The sequence below is a fragment of the Barbus barbus genome (assembly GCF_936440315.1).
Source record: "Barbus barbus genome assembly, chromosome: 5".
Lineage (NCBI taxonomy): Eukaryota > Metazoa > Chordata > Actinopteri > Cypriniformes > Cyprinidae > Barbus > Barbus barbus.
The window spans coordinates 24,223,852-24,236,327 of record NC_136733.1 but is presented as its reverse complement, the minus strand read 5'-3'; the positions used below and the strand labels follow the sequence as shown (position 1 = coordinate 24,236,327).

General features: G+C 38.3%; 1 protein-coding gene across 1 annotated transcript in view; it reads right to left on the bottom strand.

The window, feature by feature from the left end:
* The window catches only part of LOC306870403 (rhotekin-like), a 58,381-nt gene extending 47,099 nt beyond the window's left edge, over window positions 1-11,282 (bottom strand). The window contains exon 1 of the mRNA XM_079417645.1: window positions 10,764-11,282. Within this exon, the coding sequence (XP_079273771.1) occupies window positions 10,764-10,859 (96 nt within the window). The 5' untranslated portion in view covers window positions 10,860-11,282. The remainder of the gene's footprint in view (window positions 1-10,763) is intronic.
* Between the last annotated feature and the right edge of the window lie 1,194 nt (window positions 11,283-12,476).

Genomic DNA, 12,476 nt, shown 5'->3' with positions numbered 1-12,476 from the left:
AACTGCCACTACATGGATAGCAGGAGTCAGATCGATGGAGCTGGAGGCTGACACTGCTTAACTGTTCGCACAAGGAAAATCTATTTCCACCGGTGGAGCCATAAATCTAAAGGAAAGGTTCAGGGATGATGCAAGCAGAGAATTGTAGCTCATCTATTTCATAGGTACTGACAGATGCCTAAGCACTAGATCATGAAAAGGTGCCACTTCACTGCAGGGAGGCTAAAGGAGGAGAGATCTGAAATTAAGGGTTTGTGAAATTGAGGAACAGGTCAAAGTTTTGCAATGTGGACATAAATCATGTTTTAATAAAAATTAATGAGTAGTATAAATGTCATCACATACCTGGGCAGCAACTCCATATAACGCAATTCTGTATTACTCTGAGGGAACATAATGACCTACTAAAAAAAGGTCAATCCCAGGTTGTTGTGTTCATTTGTTTGTATCGTTCATGAATGTGACTCCACAAGTCTGCAAATCTACAATTTGAGAATTTATTTAACAATTAACTAAAAGTTATCATATTGCTTTTTCGAGTACAGAATCAAAAATTGCACAGAAGGTCGTATAAGAGCTCATGGCTCATAAAACTGAAGTTTTAATCTGGGCTAAATCATGTTCCAAGTGGCCAACTGATATATTCCCTGATATTTGACAGATAAGTTCATTTTTTTTTTGTCCATTAAGTATATAAGTTATAAAAGTATATGTTGGACTTTTCATGTCATTTTCATGTTTTTGTCATATTCTTTGTGTAATGCATGTAAAAAAAAAATAATTTTCAAATTATTTCTAATTATTTTAGTTAATATTTAGCTATATATTAAATTAATATACATTTAATTGCAGCAATTATCAGCCAGCGGCCACCCAGCTCTCTAGATATAGGCATTTGCCATCAAAAAACTCCTGTATGTTGGTTAAGCCAGTGTTAATTTTGACAGCAAATTTTGATTTAGTTTTAGTCATAGTCTTTTGACTAAAATGCCATATAGTTTTAGACATTTTAGTCATCTGAATTGTTTTTAGTTTTAGTCTAGTTTTAGTCGACTAAATATCATAAGATTTATAGTCAACTAAATCTACAGTGAATTTAGTCGGCTAAAATCTAATGGGTTTAGTTACAGTGCATTAATTAAGCATTTCTCTAAAATTTCCAAACTCATTATATAGGTTAGATATTAGATAGACTGCAATTTAACTTTGGTGACACACAACATGCCTTTGTTAAAATTAAATAAAACCACTTCTCATAAATATCAAGAATATGGTCTTTTTAATGAAATACCAATGGTTAGGCTAATTATGCATTCTTTATAACAACTTGTTTACCATTCTTTCAAGCAGACATATTTATTTCTATAAATAAATTTAGATTAATCTTTAGGACTACTAAAGTTTTTCAGTCAAGAGCAGTGAGTGATTGTATGTCTTTCTTTTGTTGCTTGATTAACATCAATGACTCGGACAATAGCAACTAAATTAGGCTGCTATCCCTTTAAAACCAAATGCACGGTGACGGATGCAATGTAGACCTACTGATACACGTTCTCCCTACTGTTTACGCTCACAGCTGTGTTTATGTGAATATTCGTCAAAACGTACATTTCGACATCATTTTGTGTGTACGGTCCTTTTCAAAAAATTAGCATATTGTGATAAAGTTCATTATTTTCTGTAATGTACTGATAAACATTAGACTTTCATATATTTTAGATTCATTACAACACAACTGAAGTAGTTCAAGCCTTTTATTGTTTTAATATTGATGATTTTGGCATACAGCTCATGAAAACCCAAAATTCCTATCTCAAAAAATTAGCATATCATGAAAAGGTTCTCTAAACGAGCTATTAACCTAATCATCTGAATCAACTAATTAACTCTAAACACCTGCAAAAGATTCCTGAGGCTTTTAAAAACTCCCAGCCTGGTTCATTACTCAAAACCGCAATCATGGGTAAGACTGCCGACCTGACTGCTGTCCAGAAGGCCATCACTGACACCCTCATGCAAGAGGGTAAGACACAGAAAGAATTTCTGAACGAATAGGCTGTTCCCAGAGTGCTGTATCAAGGCACCTCAGTGGGAAGTCTGTGGGAAGGAAAAAGTGTGGCAGAAAACGCAGCACAACGAGAAGAGGTGACCGGACCCTGAGGAAGATTGTGGAGAAGGACCGATTCCAGACCTTGGGGGACCTGCGGAAGCAGTGGACTGAGTCTGGAGTAGAAACATCCAGAGCCACCGTGTACAGGCGTGTGCAGGAAATGGGCTACAGGTGCCGCATTCCCCAGGTCAAGCCACTTTTGAACCAGAAACAGCGGCAGAAGCGCCTGACCTGGGCTACAGAGAAGCAGCACTGGACTGTTGCTCAGTGGTCCAAAGTACTTTTTTCGGATGAAAGCAAATTTTGCATGTCATTCGGAAATCAAGGTGCCAGAGTCTGGAGGAAGACTGGGGAGAGGGAAATGCCAAAATGCCTGAAGTCCAGTGTCAAGTACCCACAGTCAGTGATGCTGGTGTTGGTCCACTGTGTTTTATCAAGGGCAGGGTCAATGCAGCTAGCTATCAGGAGATTTTGGAGCACTTCATGCTTCCATCTGCTGAAAAGCTTTATGGAGATGATTTCATTTTTCAGCACGACCTGGCACCTGCTCACAGTGCCAAAACCACTGGTAAATGGTTTACTGACCATGGTATTACTGTGCTCAATTGGCCTGCCAACTCTCCTGACCTGAACCCCATAGAGAATCTGTGGGATATTGTGAAGAGAAAGTTGAGAGACGCAAGACCCAACACTCTGGATGAGCTTAAGGCCGCTATCGAAGCATCCTGGGCCTCCATAACACCTCAGCAGTGCCACAGGCTGATTGCCTCCATGCCACGCCGCATTGAAGCAGTCATTTCTGCAAAAGGATTCCCGACCAAGTATTGAGTGCATAACTGAACATAATTATTTAAAGGTTGACTTTTTTTGTATTAAAAACACTTTTCTTTTATTGGTCGGATGAAATATGCTAATTTTTTGAGATAGGAATTTTAGGTTTTCATGAGCTGTATGCCAAAATCATCAATATTAAAACAATAAAAGGCTTGAACTACTTCAGTTGTGTTGTAATGAATCTAAAATATATGAAAGTCTAATGTTTATCAGTACATTACAGAAAATAATGAACTTTATCACAATATGCTAATTTTTTGAAAAGGACCTGTATTTCTCCATTCATGCGACGTGAAAGAGTACTCACGCGCTGTGAGACGCGCTTTCTGTGTGTATGCTTCAGTGTCTGCGCGTCAGAAAACCGGACCGAATTGAGTTCTCTCTTGCGTCGTCAGATTTATTCAGATGTCTGCTCTCCTCTTACTCCCACATGTTGACATTTTTGAACGTTTTATGGCCGTGCAGCAAGTGTATTTTAGCTTATGTCCCGCTGGTTCATATGTTCGCATCTAACCTTCAGATGCAGCAGATTCGTTCTGAACGAATTTCTTCCCAAATCGTCCCTCCCTAACATTTTCGTCTCGTTTTTATTTGTTGATGAAAATGTCAATAGATTTATGTCATAATTTTTGTCATTTAAAAAGAGTTTTCGTTCGTTATCGTCAGTGAAAAAAAATGTTGTTGACGAAAATTATTCGGAAACGAAATTAACACTGGGTTAAGCACTAGTGCCGATCCCACTCCCCCTCACTCCCTCTATCACTTTCCTGGATGAAAAGTCTAAAAATAAATCTAAATCTAAATAATATAAATCTAAAAAGCACCCCCAAAATAAAGTGCTTATAAAAGGTCTACTAAATCAATTTTATCCGCAACATTAAAATGTACTGGCCATGATGAATAAGTGGTGCTGTGCTGAAAATGAGCAATAAATCGAACATGAGCATCCAGACAGGTCGCACATCATCTGCAGAGCCCCAGAGCAGAGAGTACCAGGAGAACGAGGGCTTCTCTTCAGCTGTATCTGATAAGCTAAACACTCAACACTTCAACAGTCATATCCCTGGAGCCCGGCCAGATGGTTCCCGTCAAACTGCGCTAAGGATGAATAAACAGCGTAAAGTACATTATCTCATCCGTGTTGATTGAAGCTTTGAGAAGCAACAGCAGTAAATTGCGAGCTGTTCTCTAGAGGGTGGATGTGCCAAGCAGGCTCTATTCACTTCCTATGCAGGTGGCTAAAGGGATAGGACACCGCATAAACACCTACATTACAGAACAGCAAGAACTTGTCCAGCTGAAAGATTGAGGAAAAATGGCACTCATTCTATCACAACATAAAACTTTTGTTTACAGTAAAATTACAGCGAGTGGTTTGTCCTTAGATTCTGTTTGTTTTGAGTTGCTTTCAGCATATAGAGCAGCTGACTGGGCACTGCCAGAGGACTCAAACCGCTCCAGAAATGAACAGCGCTGCTTTCATATCCAAACTTAGTCCTCCTGATACCATGAAGGAAGTCATGAGACCAGAAACAGCAGCCAGATTCAGGCTATGTTAGCTAGTTCTGCAAGCATACACAAAACTAAAAACAAACTAATCTTGAATAGCAGTGAAATGTGTGTTTTGGTGCTATGGTCAAATAACAAAAACAAGAGTAGATAGACAAGAAACAGGTTCCAGATTCTTCTGCTATTCACTGTTAGTTAAAAATAGATTAGACCACCTTTCTGCAAAAAAAAATTAATAAATAAATAAATAAATTGTGACATTAACGGCAAGTAAATGTTTGTGTCAAATAATTTTTTTTTTTTGCACTGAATGTTCACACTGATTATTCACCTTTATATAAACAGGCCTTAAGAGTGCATATAACCTTCACATTTTTTTTCACAGTCCTCTGTGAGAGAGGCAACACCTAGACCCATGACTGGTGCGTTATGATGTATTGATATGAAAAGTCTTGTCAGGGAAATTGGATAGATGGAAAATCTTATGCAGAGACATATGCCCATTACTTGAATTCTGACTCAACAGATTCAGCAGGTCTTATCGGCTCATTTTCTGAAAGCATAACATCTAGAATGCCTTAGCAGGGCAGGCAATATGGGATAAAGTAATAAAGTACGGAGCCAGGGTGAGAGCTGGCGGTCTCCACTCTCCACTAACACACTGGATGCTGGGAGGTGTTTTCCAAAGGAAGCTGGCTCGAGTCGAGATTCGAGTTGGCTGGTTCCTGCACACAGAGTGTCTATTCAGCCCTGTTCCTGACTACACCAGGGCCCAGGCCAGGACCGATAGAGGCTGCCCTGAGGCGTGGGTGACCAACTACAATGCCCTCTTTCACTACCAGCCTATGCCCTCCTCCTAATAACCCACCTTATTCATGAGGAGTGCCAGAGCCTTGCAGATACAGGGCCTAGTCACGAAAAAGTAGTTACACTGAGGCTCCTTGAAACCAAGAATGTATGTTCAGAATGGAGTTATTTGCAAAGTAGTTAAGCATACAGTATTGGTCAAATATGTACTCTCACTCCATTACTTAACATAAGTTTGGGTGTCTTGTCACTGTTGGATTTGGCTTGCTTGGCTTGGGTTTAAAAGACTTAACATTCAGTAATGTCATTTGACTTGTGATTTGACTGCACTGACTATTGGCTGGAAGCAAAACTTAAGCTTTATGAAGACACCTCTATTCTGTAGAGCTGCTTTATAGCTGAATTCAATTCATTTCTTTATTGATGAACTTCACAACATTGGCACTATTACTGAACTGATTTGAATCAACATTGAACTGACTTGAGCTGAATACTGACGCCATTACCTTTTTAGAGCTGCTTTACAACAGAATTGGAATTTGTCTCATATTTGATGAAGTTTACATCAAGTTACTTTCCCGTTTATTTGCTACAGCTGCTGAAACAATCTGTATTGTGTAAAGCGCTATATAAAAATTTTACTTGACAGAATCCAATGAAGACGTTTGTTAATGTATAATACTGAATTTTGAACCTCACAATCCATGATTGACAAAGCTACTTAAAGGGATAGTTCACCCAAAAATGAAAACTCAGTCATTACTTGCCATCATGTCGTTCCAAACCCATAAAACCTTTGTTCATCTTCGGAACACAAATTAAGATATTTGTGATGAAATACAAGAGCTTCCTGGCCCTGCGCAGACAGCAACGCAACTATCGCGTTCAAGGCCCAGAAAGGTAGCAAGGACATGTTAAAATAATCCATGCGACATCGGTGGTACAACCTTAATTTTATGAAGCTACAAGAAAACTTTGTGTGTGCAAAGAAAACAAAAATAACGACTTTATTCCACAATTTATTCTCTTCCGTGTTAGTCTTTGATGACAGTACCACAACACATGCGTGTGATGCTGACATAGAATATCCATCTCTGTTAGTTCATCATCTGTATATTCTGAATCGAATAAGTAAGGTCGGGTAAAAAATTGCAAGTCATCAGATATTTTTACGAAGTCTGTTTTTTTGTACAGCTTGCATATTCCTCTGCTTGTATACAAGGTGCAGTGCATCCAGGTTAATTATTTATTAACCTTCCGCATCATGTTGGACCACTGATGTCACAAAGACTATTTTGACAATGTCTGAATGTGTCAGTTGCTGTCTATGGAGGGTAAGAAAGCGGCTTTGGAACGACATGAGGGTGAGTAACTAATAACAGAATTTTCAATTTTGGGTGAACTAACCCTTTTAAATACTTCACCAGCTGAACCAACAGTATGAACAGAAGACTTGAATGGATAAATGGACACACGACGCAGTAAATGGCTGTGGCATGCGCTCAATGATGACCTCTAACCTTATGAACCCTGAAGAGAGCCATGTCTGGCTTGGGCTGACCACTCGAGTTAATCTCAACAAAAGGCTAAACTAAACTCAGAATTCCAAAGGAATATTTAATATTTCTTGTGGATGTTAGAACAAAGAAACAGGTGATGTGGTGAAATTTCATACCCAAACTATGTAATTAACAAATTGTTGGGAGGTAAAAACAAATATCAAGATCACTCCAACACCAGGCCATGTGACACCTGTACCTGCTGAAGTATGGAGATTATCTGAGGTGGATTCAGGTCACACTGGGGTTCTAGGTGAGGTGAGAGGTCTGCCCTTTCCCAAGCATTTCATCATGCTCCTGGCTGGAGTTCAAAGGCCCACAGGACATCATGGGTGGAGGCCAGAGTTATGAGGTACTTTATTCTTGTGCTAGCACAATAACATTCTACTGGGGTCGTTTTAGTTGCACAACATACCATAAGAAATTAACACAAGCAGCAGCCATCACCCCTGCTGGGCTGGACACACAAAGGCCACACTGATCCACCTGAGGGGAGGAAAACTGGTAAACACACTGCTGGTTGACTATAGAGAGACCTCTGTATCTGCTACAGATCCTTGTAAACAAGCTCTGTGAATTGAAAGAGAAATCACTAAATCCATGTAACTTCTTCAGTTCATGTTATTGACTCATTCCACAGAAAAGACGACTGTGAACTGAAGAGATAAAAAGATCACATTGTCTATATAATTTTGTCCTTGAGCACATCTGTGGGACGGTCAACAAGCAGAAGAGCACAATGAATTGCTACATCCTTGCTACATGGCAAAACAGATTAAACATATTATTATGTTTATTTAACCAATACGATCATATAATCATACACTACCGTTCAAAGGTTTGGGGTCTCTAAGTCTCCTATGCTCAAAAATGCTGTGTTTATTTGATCAAAAATATAGTACAAATAGTAATGTTGAAGAATATTATTTCAATTTACATAACTATTTTCTATTTCAGTATAATATCATTTTCAATATAATCCAATATAAAAGGTAATTTATTCATGTGATGTCAAAGCCGAATTTTCAGCAGCCATTTCTCCAGCCCTCAGTGTTACATGATCCTTCAGAAATCATATTAATATGCTGATTTGATGCTCAAGAAACATTTCTTGTTATGATCAGTGTTGAAAACACTGTGCTGCTTAATATTTTTTTGTGGAAACTAATGCTTTTTTCAACCATTTTCAGCGTTTATTTGAAAATGGAATCTTTTGTAATATTATAAACAATGTCACTTTTGATCAATTTAATGCATCCTAGAATTAAAGTTCCTTGCACAAAGTTTCCAAAATAGCTGGTGAGGGAGTGACATTAAACGTGACATTTAGGCCAATCTCTTTTCTCTTCAATCTCTGTAATTCATTTCTCTCTATTTTTCCCCATTTATGAAGTTGTAGAAATACAATAGTAAATTGAACACAAAAATAATATTTGCTATGGTCTCCCACGTACATCTATAGAAGTTTACAATCCCAGAAATGGCTGAGCAAGTGTTACTGTTGTGGGGCTAGTCTTCTCAAACAAACAGAATAATGTTTTCATAGTGCTATAGAGGCACACTGTTACACTTTTCAGGAAAATCAACCTACAAAAGGCTTATTTATATCCGTCTCTTCATATTAAGGTGGATAATGTATTTTTAACATAGAAAAAAATATATAGTGTACCATCAGCAAGCAAAATATAGAGAAAGTGACCAAATAACCCATCAACCCTCAGGTAGAGACCGGAGAGCAAAAGCAAACCACAACATTAAACACTACCTGAGGGAGCAATCACTCCTCACAAAGGCACTTCCATATGTACAGCATGCTATTGTCTGTGCGGTCAGGCAGTGAGGGTCAAGCAGAGATGACATCATACCAGCCAATCATGCTCATTAAGTTCAGCTATTTCCTGTTCAAGCTCACTACAAGCAGGCTATGAATCGCAGCTTTGCAGCAACAAAAGGATGTGACGACACTGGGAAAGTGTTCTTTTGGTTTACAGGAGAGACAGAGACATCGTAAAGGAAGGACACAGAGAAGAATGTTCATGTAGTGCCAAGAATGTGGCTGCCACGATTCTGAAATTGACTTGTTAAAACTTGAAAAGACTGACTGCAACTGCTAGCGCTAACAGTAGTCCCCAATCCTTCAGAAAACCACAGGTTCCTGTCTCTACGGCACTGGAGAATATCTCACCCGCTTGTGCAAACTCTGGCTAAGCAAAATCATTTACCATTTTATGCTGTCAGACAGATTTTCCTCCTTAAATTAATCTTTAAAACAACAAAGGAGTCCACAACCTCTTACTGTAGTTTTTCTTTCTCAGTATCTTGTGCTGTGAACATCTATTACTGCCCTCATCCCTTCTCTAACCAGTTCAATTGTAAGCTAGACACAACTTGTGATGCCACCGTAACCAACCACAAAATGATAAATGAAACATTTTATATGCTAAAATAATATAAAAAACATGCAATTATTGTGTTTTCATGATCAATGATTACTGTCATCATGACAAGTTCCCCAAGCCTAAATTAGAAGGAATCCAACCTGTCCACAGGAAACAATTTCTACTAGAGTTGCATTGAACAAGATCTTGCTAGATCATACAAAGAGTTCATTTTTCACATGAAGATCACATGGATGATTACATTTAAACATCAATTTGACAGACGCTTGAAGCTAATTGACTTCTGAGAACTCAAGACTGCCAACTTTGAGATGCATGACCATGAATCATTTAAATGCTCCAGGAATTTATGAAGATGTCCTTCAGCTCAAAGAAGGCGCCATGTCCTTTCTACCACAGGCTACAAATTTCGAGTCACATTGCAGGAATACTGAGCACATAATCAGGCTACTTGGTGAGGGGAACAGGCACACTGGAGGAGCGAGGTGTGATCTCGGCATGGGTTAGGAGAAGAGCACAGTTTGGTCACCAACACCACACCAAACCCCATAGAGCTCGGGGGATGAGGTAGTGTTCAGCATGTCATTCAGTGAGATATTGAGCGTTGCTAACACATAACAGCTGCAGGACAAAAAGACGCCTACTTTATTTCATAAGCAAAGGAGGTTTAAAAAAAAGCATGGCATTTGATACGTACTTTGATATTTATCATATAGTTATATATCATGTGCCACCTGCTTTCTAGTGGTGTTTCAATTGAAAATTGACACCATGATCCACCTACTTAGTAAATCAGGATGAAGGGTATCTGCCATAAAACTCTCATGTCTTGAAGCAAGAAAGGGGGTTTGTTTTCACACTTCTGGTAGCTTGACTTGAAAATAAGGTAGTATATTAACCCCGATAATATCAGCAAGTGTGCAATTGTTTCCAAAGATAAGGCTAGTCAAATGAAGTCCTTGTGGAGGCATTTTGCAAAAGAGCTTACATTAAATTGCATTTTTCTTATGGGTGCTAATGATTCCAGGCACAGAATACCAAAGAAATCACAAACCAGGCACAGACGTCCAACAACACTCATTCATTGAATGAGACTTTGTCTTGTGTGGCTGCAGCTGCATACCAGGACCCCTGGAGAAATAGTGCTGCTGCTTCTCTGTATTAAGCATTAGTGCCAAGACGAAACACACCAAACTGACACAAACAATCACTGACATTGTACATCAACATCATTGTATGAGCAGCTGTATAATGGACAAGCACATTAACAGAGTTTAGACACAACCTAACCACACTGGAACATATCACTGGAAAATATCTTAATTAGATCTTCACCTGCAGGCTTCTAAACTTCTCCAAACTAAGATTTTGAGTTATTTTAAGTGTGCTATAGACACAGTTTGTATAATTTTGTATTAGGCTATCATTTGATTGTGCAACTAAAGACTAATAACATAATTCATAATTACTTCAGATGTACAAAAGCGTTTTAAAGTAATTCAAAAGAGGCAAAAAGATCAAGTGAGGTTAGAAAAATTCCTTTACCTTTAGACTCAGGGCAATCTGACGAATGTATATCATATTGAGATCCTCCAAAATACGAAGTTTCTCCTCCATGTCTGCGAGTCTGTCTATGGGCATGATTCATTCAAGAGGGATATCGGCTCTCGATTTAAAGTTTAGACTCCCACTGCTCTTCAACCCGTTAATCTGTCTTGAGAGTTGAGAAACATCTTGGAAGAAGTAAATGACGAGCATATGAATCACACGATCCAGACTTCGCATCCAAATCCAATCCACGGCGTATCCAAGAAAATCAGTTTTCACATCACAGACCAGTTCTATGTGTCCAGAAACATCAGTTCAGGAGGAGTCATGCGTATAACACCAAATATAACTGAAGACAACAAGAAAGAAACGCAGAGGAGTAAAACGCTCTTTTCTCAAACTCCTCAGCGCGTCCGCGCGTCGGTCTCTCTTCACAACAATAGCGACTGCATCCAGTAATGAACGCTCTCTACTACATGAAAAGCAAAAGGACTTTTCTAACACCCTCAAATCATGTTCTCGTTATCCCGTCTGTATAACTGGTAATTTACAAGCGGTTTACTTCTTTGTGTCCCTCTGTACTGATGTGAGTGTGTCTGTGTGCTCTAGGACTTTCCCACAAAAGGGCATCACACAGAGCGCGTGGACTGACTGTACTGCTTTCATTCACCATTCAGCTCACAACACAACACTACACTACACTACACTACACTACAGCACAACTGCCGGCGCGACACAAACTACACGCCCTTCAGAATCCGAAAATCAATTCTTTCATGTAAATTAGGATGGGGATTGGTGATTCAAAACTGTTATCGAAGTTAATTAAAAGAAAAAATATACATATAATAAAAATATATAATATATTATATTAGGCTATATATTATATTTGTGTGTGTGTGTATATATTTATTTTTTATTAAATTAACTTGAATCACCAATCCCCATCCTGATTCCCAATTGTTTGGAATTTATTTTTCATATTATTTTAAATGGCTGTAACATTTGTGTAATTCTGAGCTGTTTATTTTTCTTTTTTTGGTTTTGGCTGCTTCAGGAATAGTGTCTGCATGCTGCCTCAGCTGGAATATACGAACATTAACTATAGAAAACAAACAGTCCATCTGTCCTCTCTACAATGAGAACAGCTTTGTCTAAGTAATTGCAGTCTGCCTAATACTTTCCACATAATGATGGCATCCAGCTTCATAAATCCAAGACAATTTGTCATCTTGATTGCCAAACAATGTTGTATCGACCATTTCACCTGTCACGTAATACATTTATTGGACTAGACACATTTTATTTTCTACAGAGAATCACTACTGAAATATATATTTCATAAAGTGGCGTATGCATGTTAGCAGGGTATCAATCTTTAATATATGCTCAATTATTTAAAATGTCACAGTTCAATTTCAGAGTACTCAAAAGATTCCGCTCACTTCAGACTTTTTGTGGTCTACAGGTCTATATTTTCAATTACATTCTTTTTCTTTCATTCTTTCTCTTTGCATCTTTGTAAACTTTGAAGGAAAAATAAGTTTTATTTAATGATATTCCATAAATGTTATCTAATAATAGCCTTTCAAACTATAAAATAAACATATCTTATCCTATTGAATTTGTATTAACAGCCCATTCAGTTTCTTCATATTGCATATTACATTCATAATTAGTTTCTCCGATGCACGCCAAACCACAATGTTA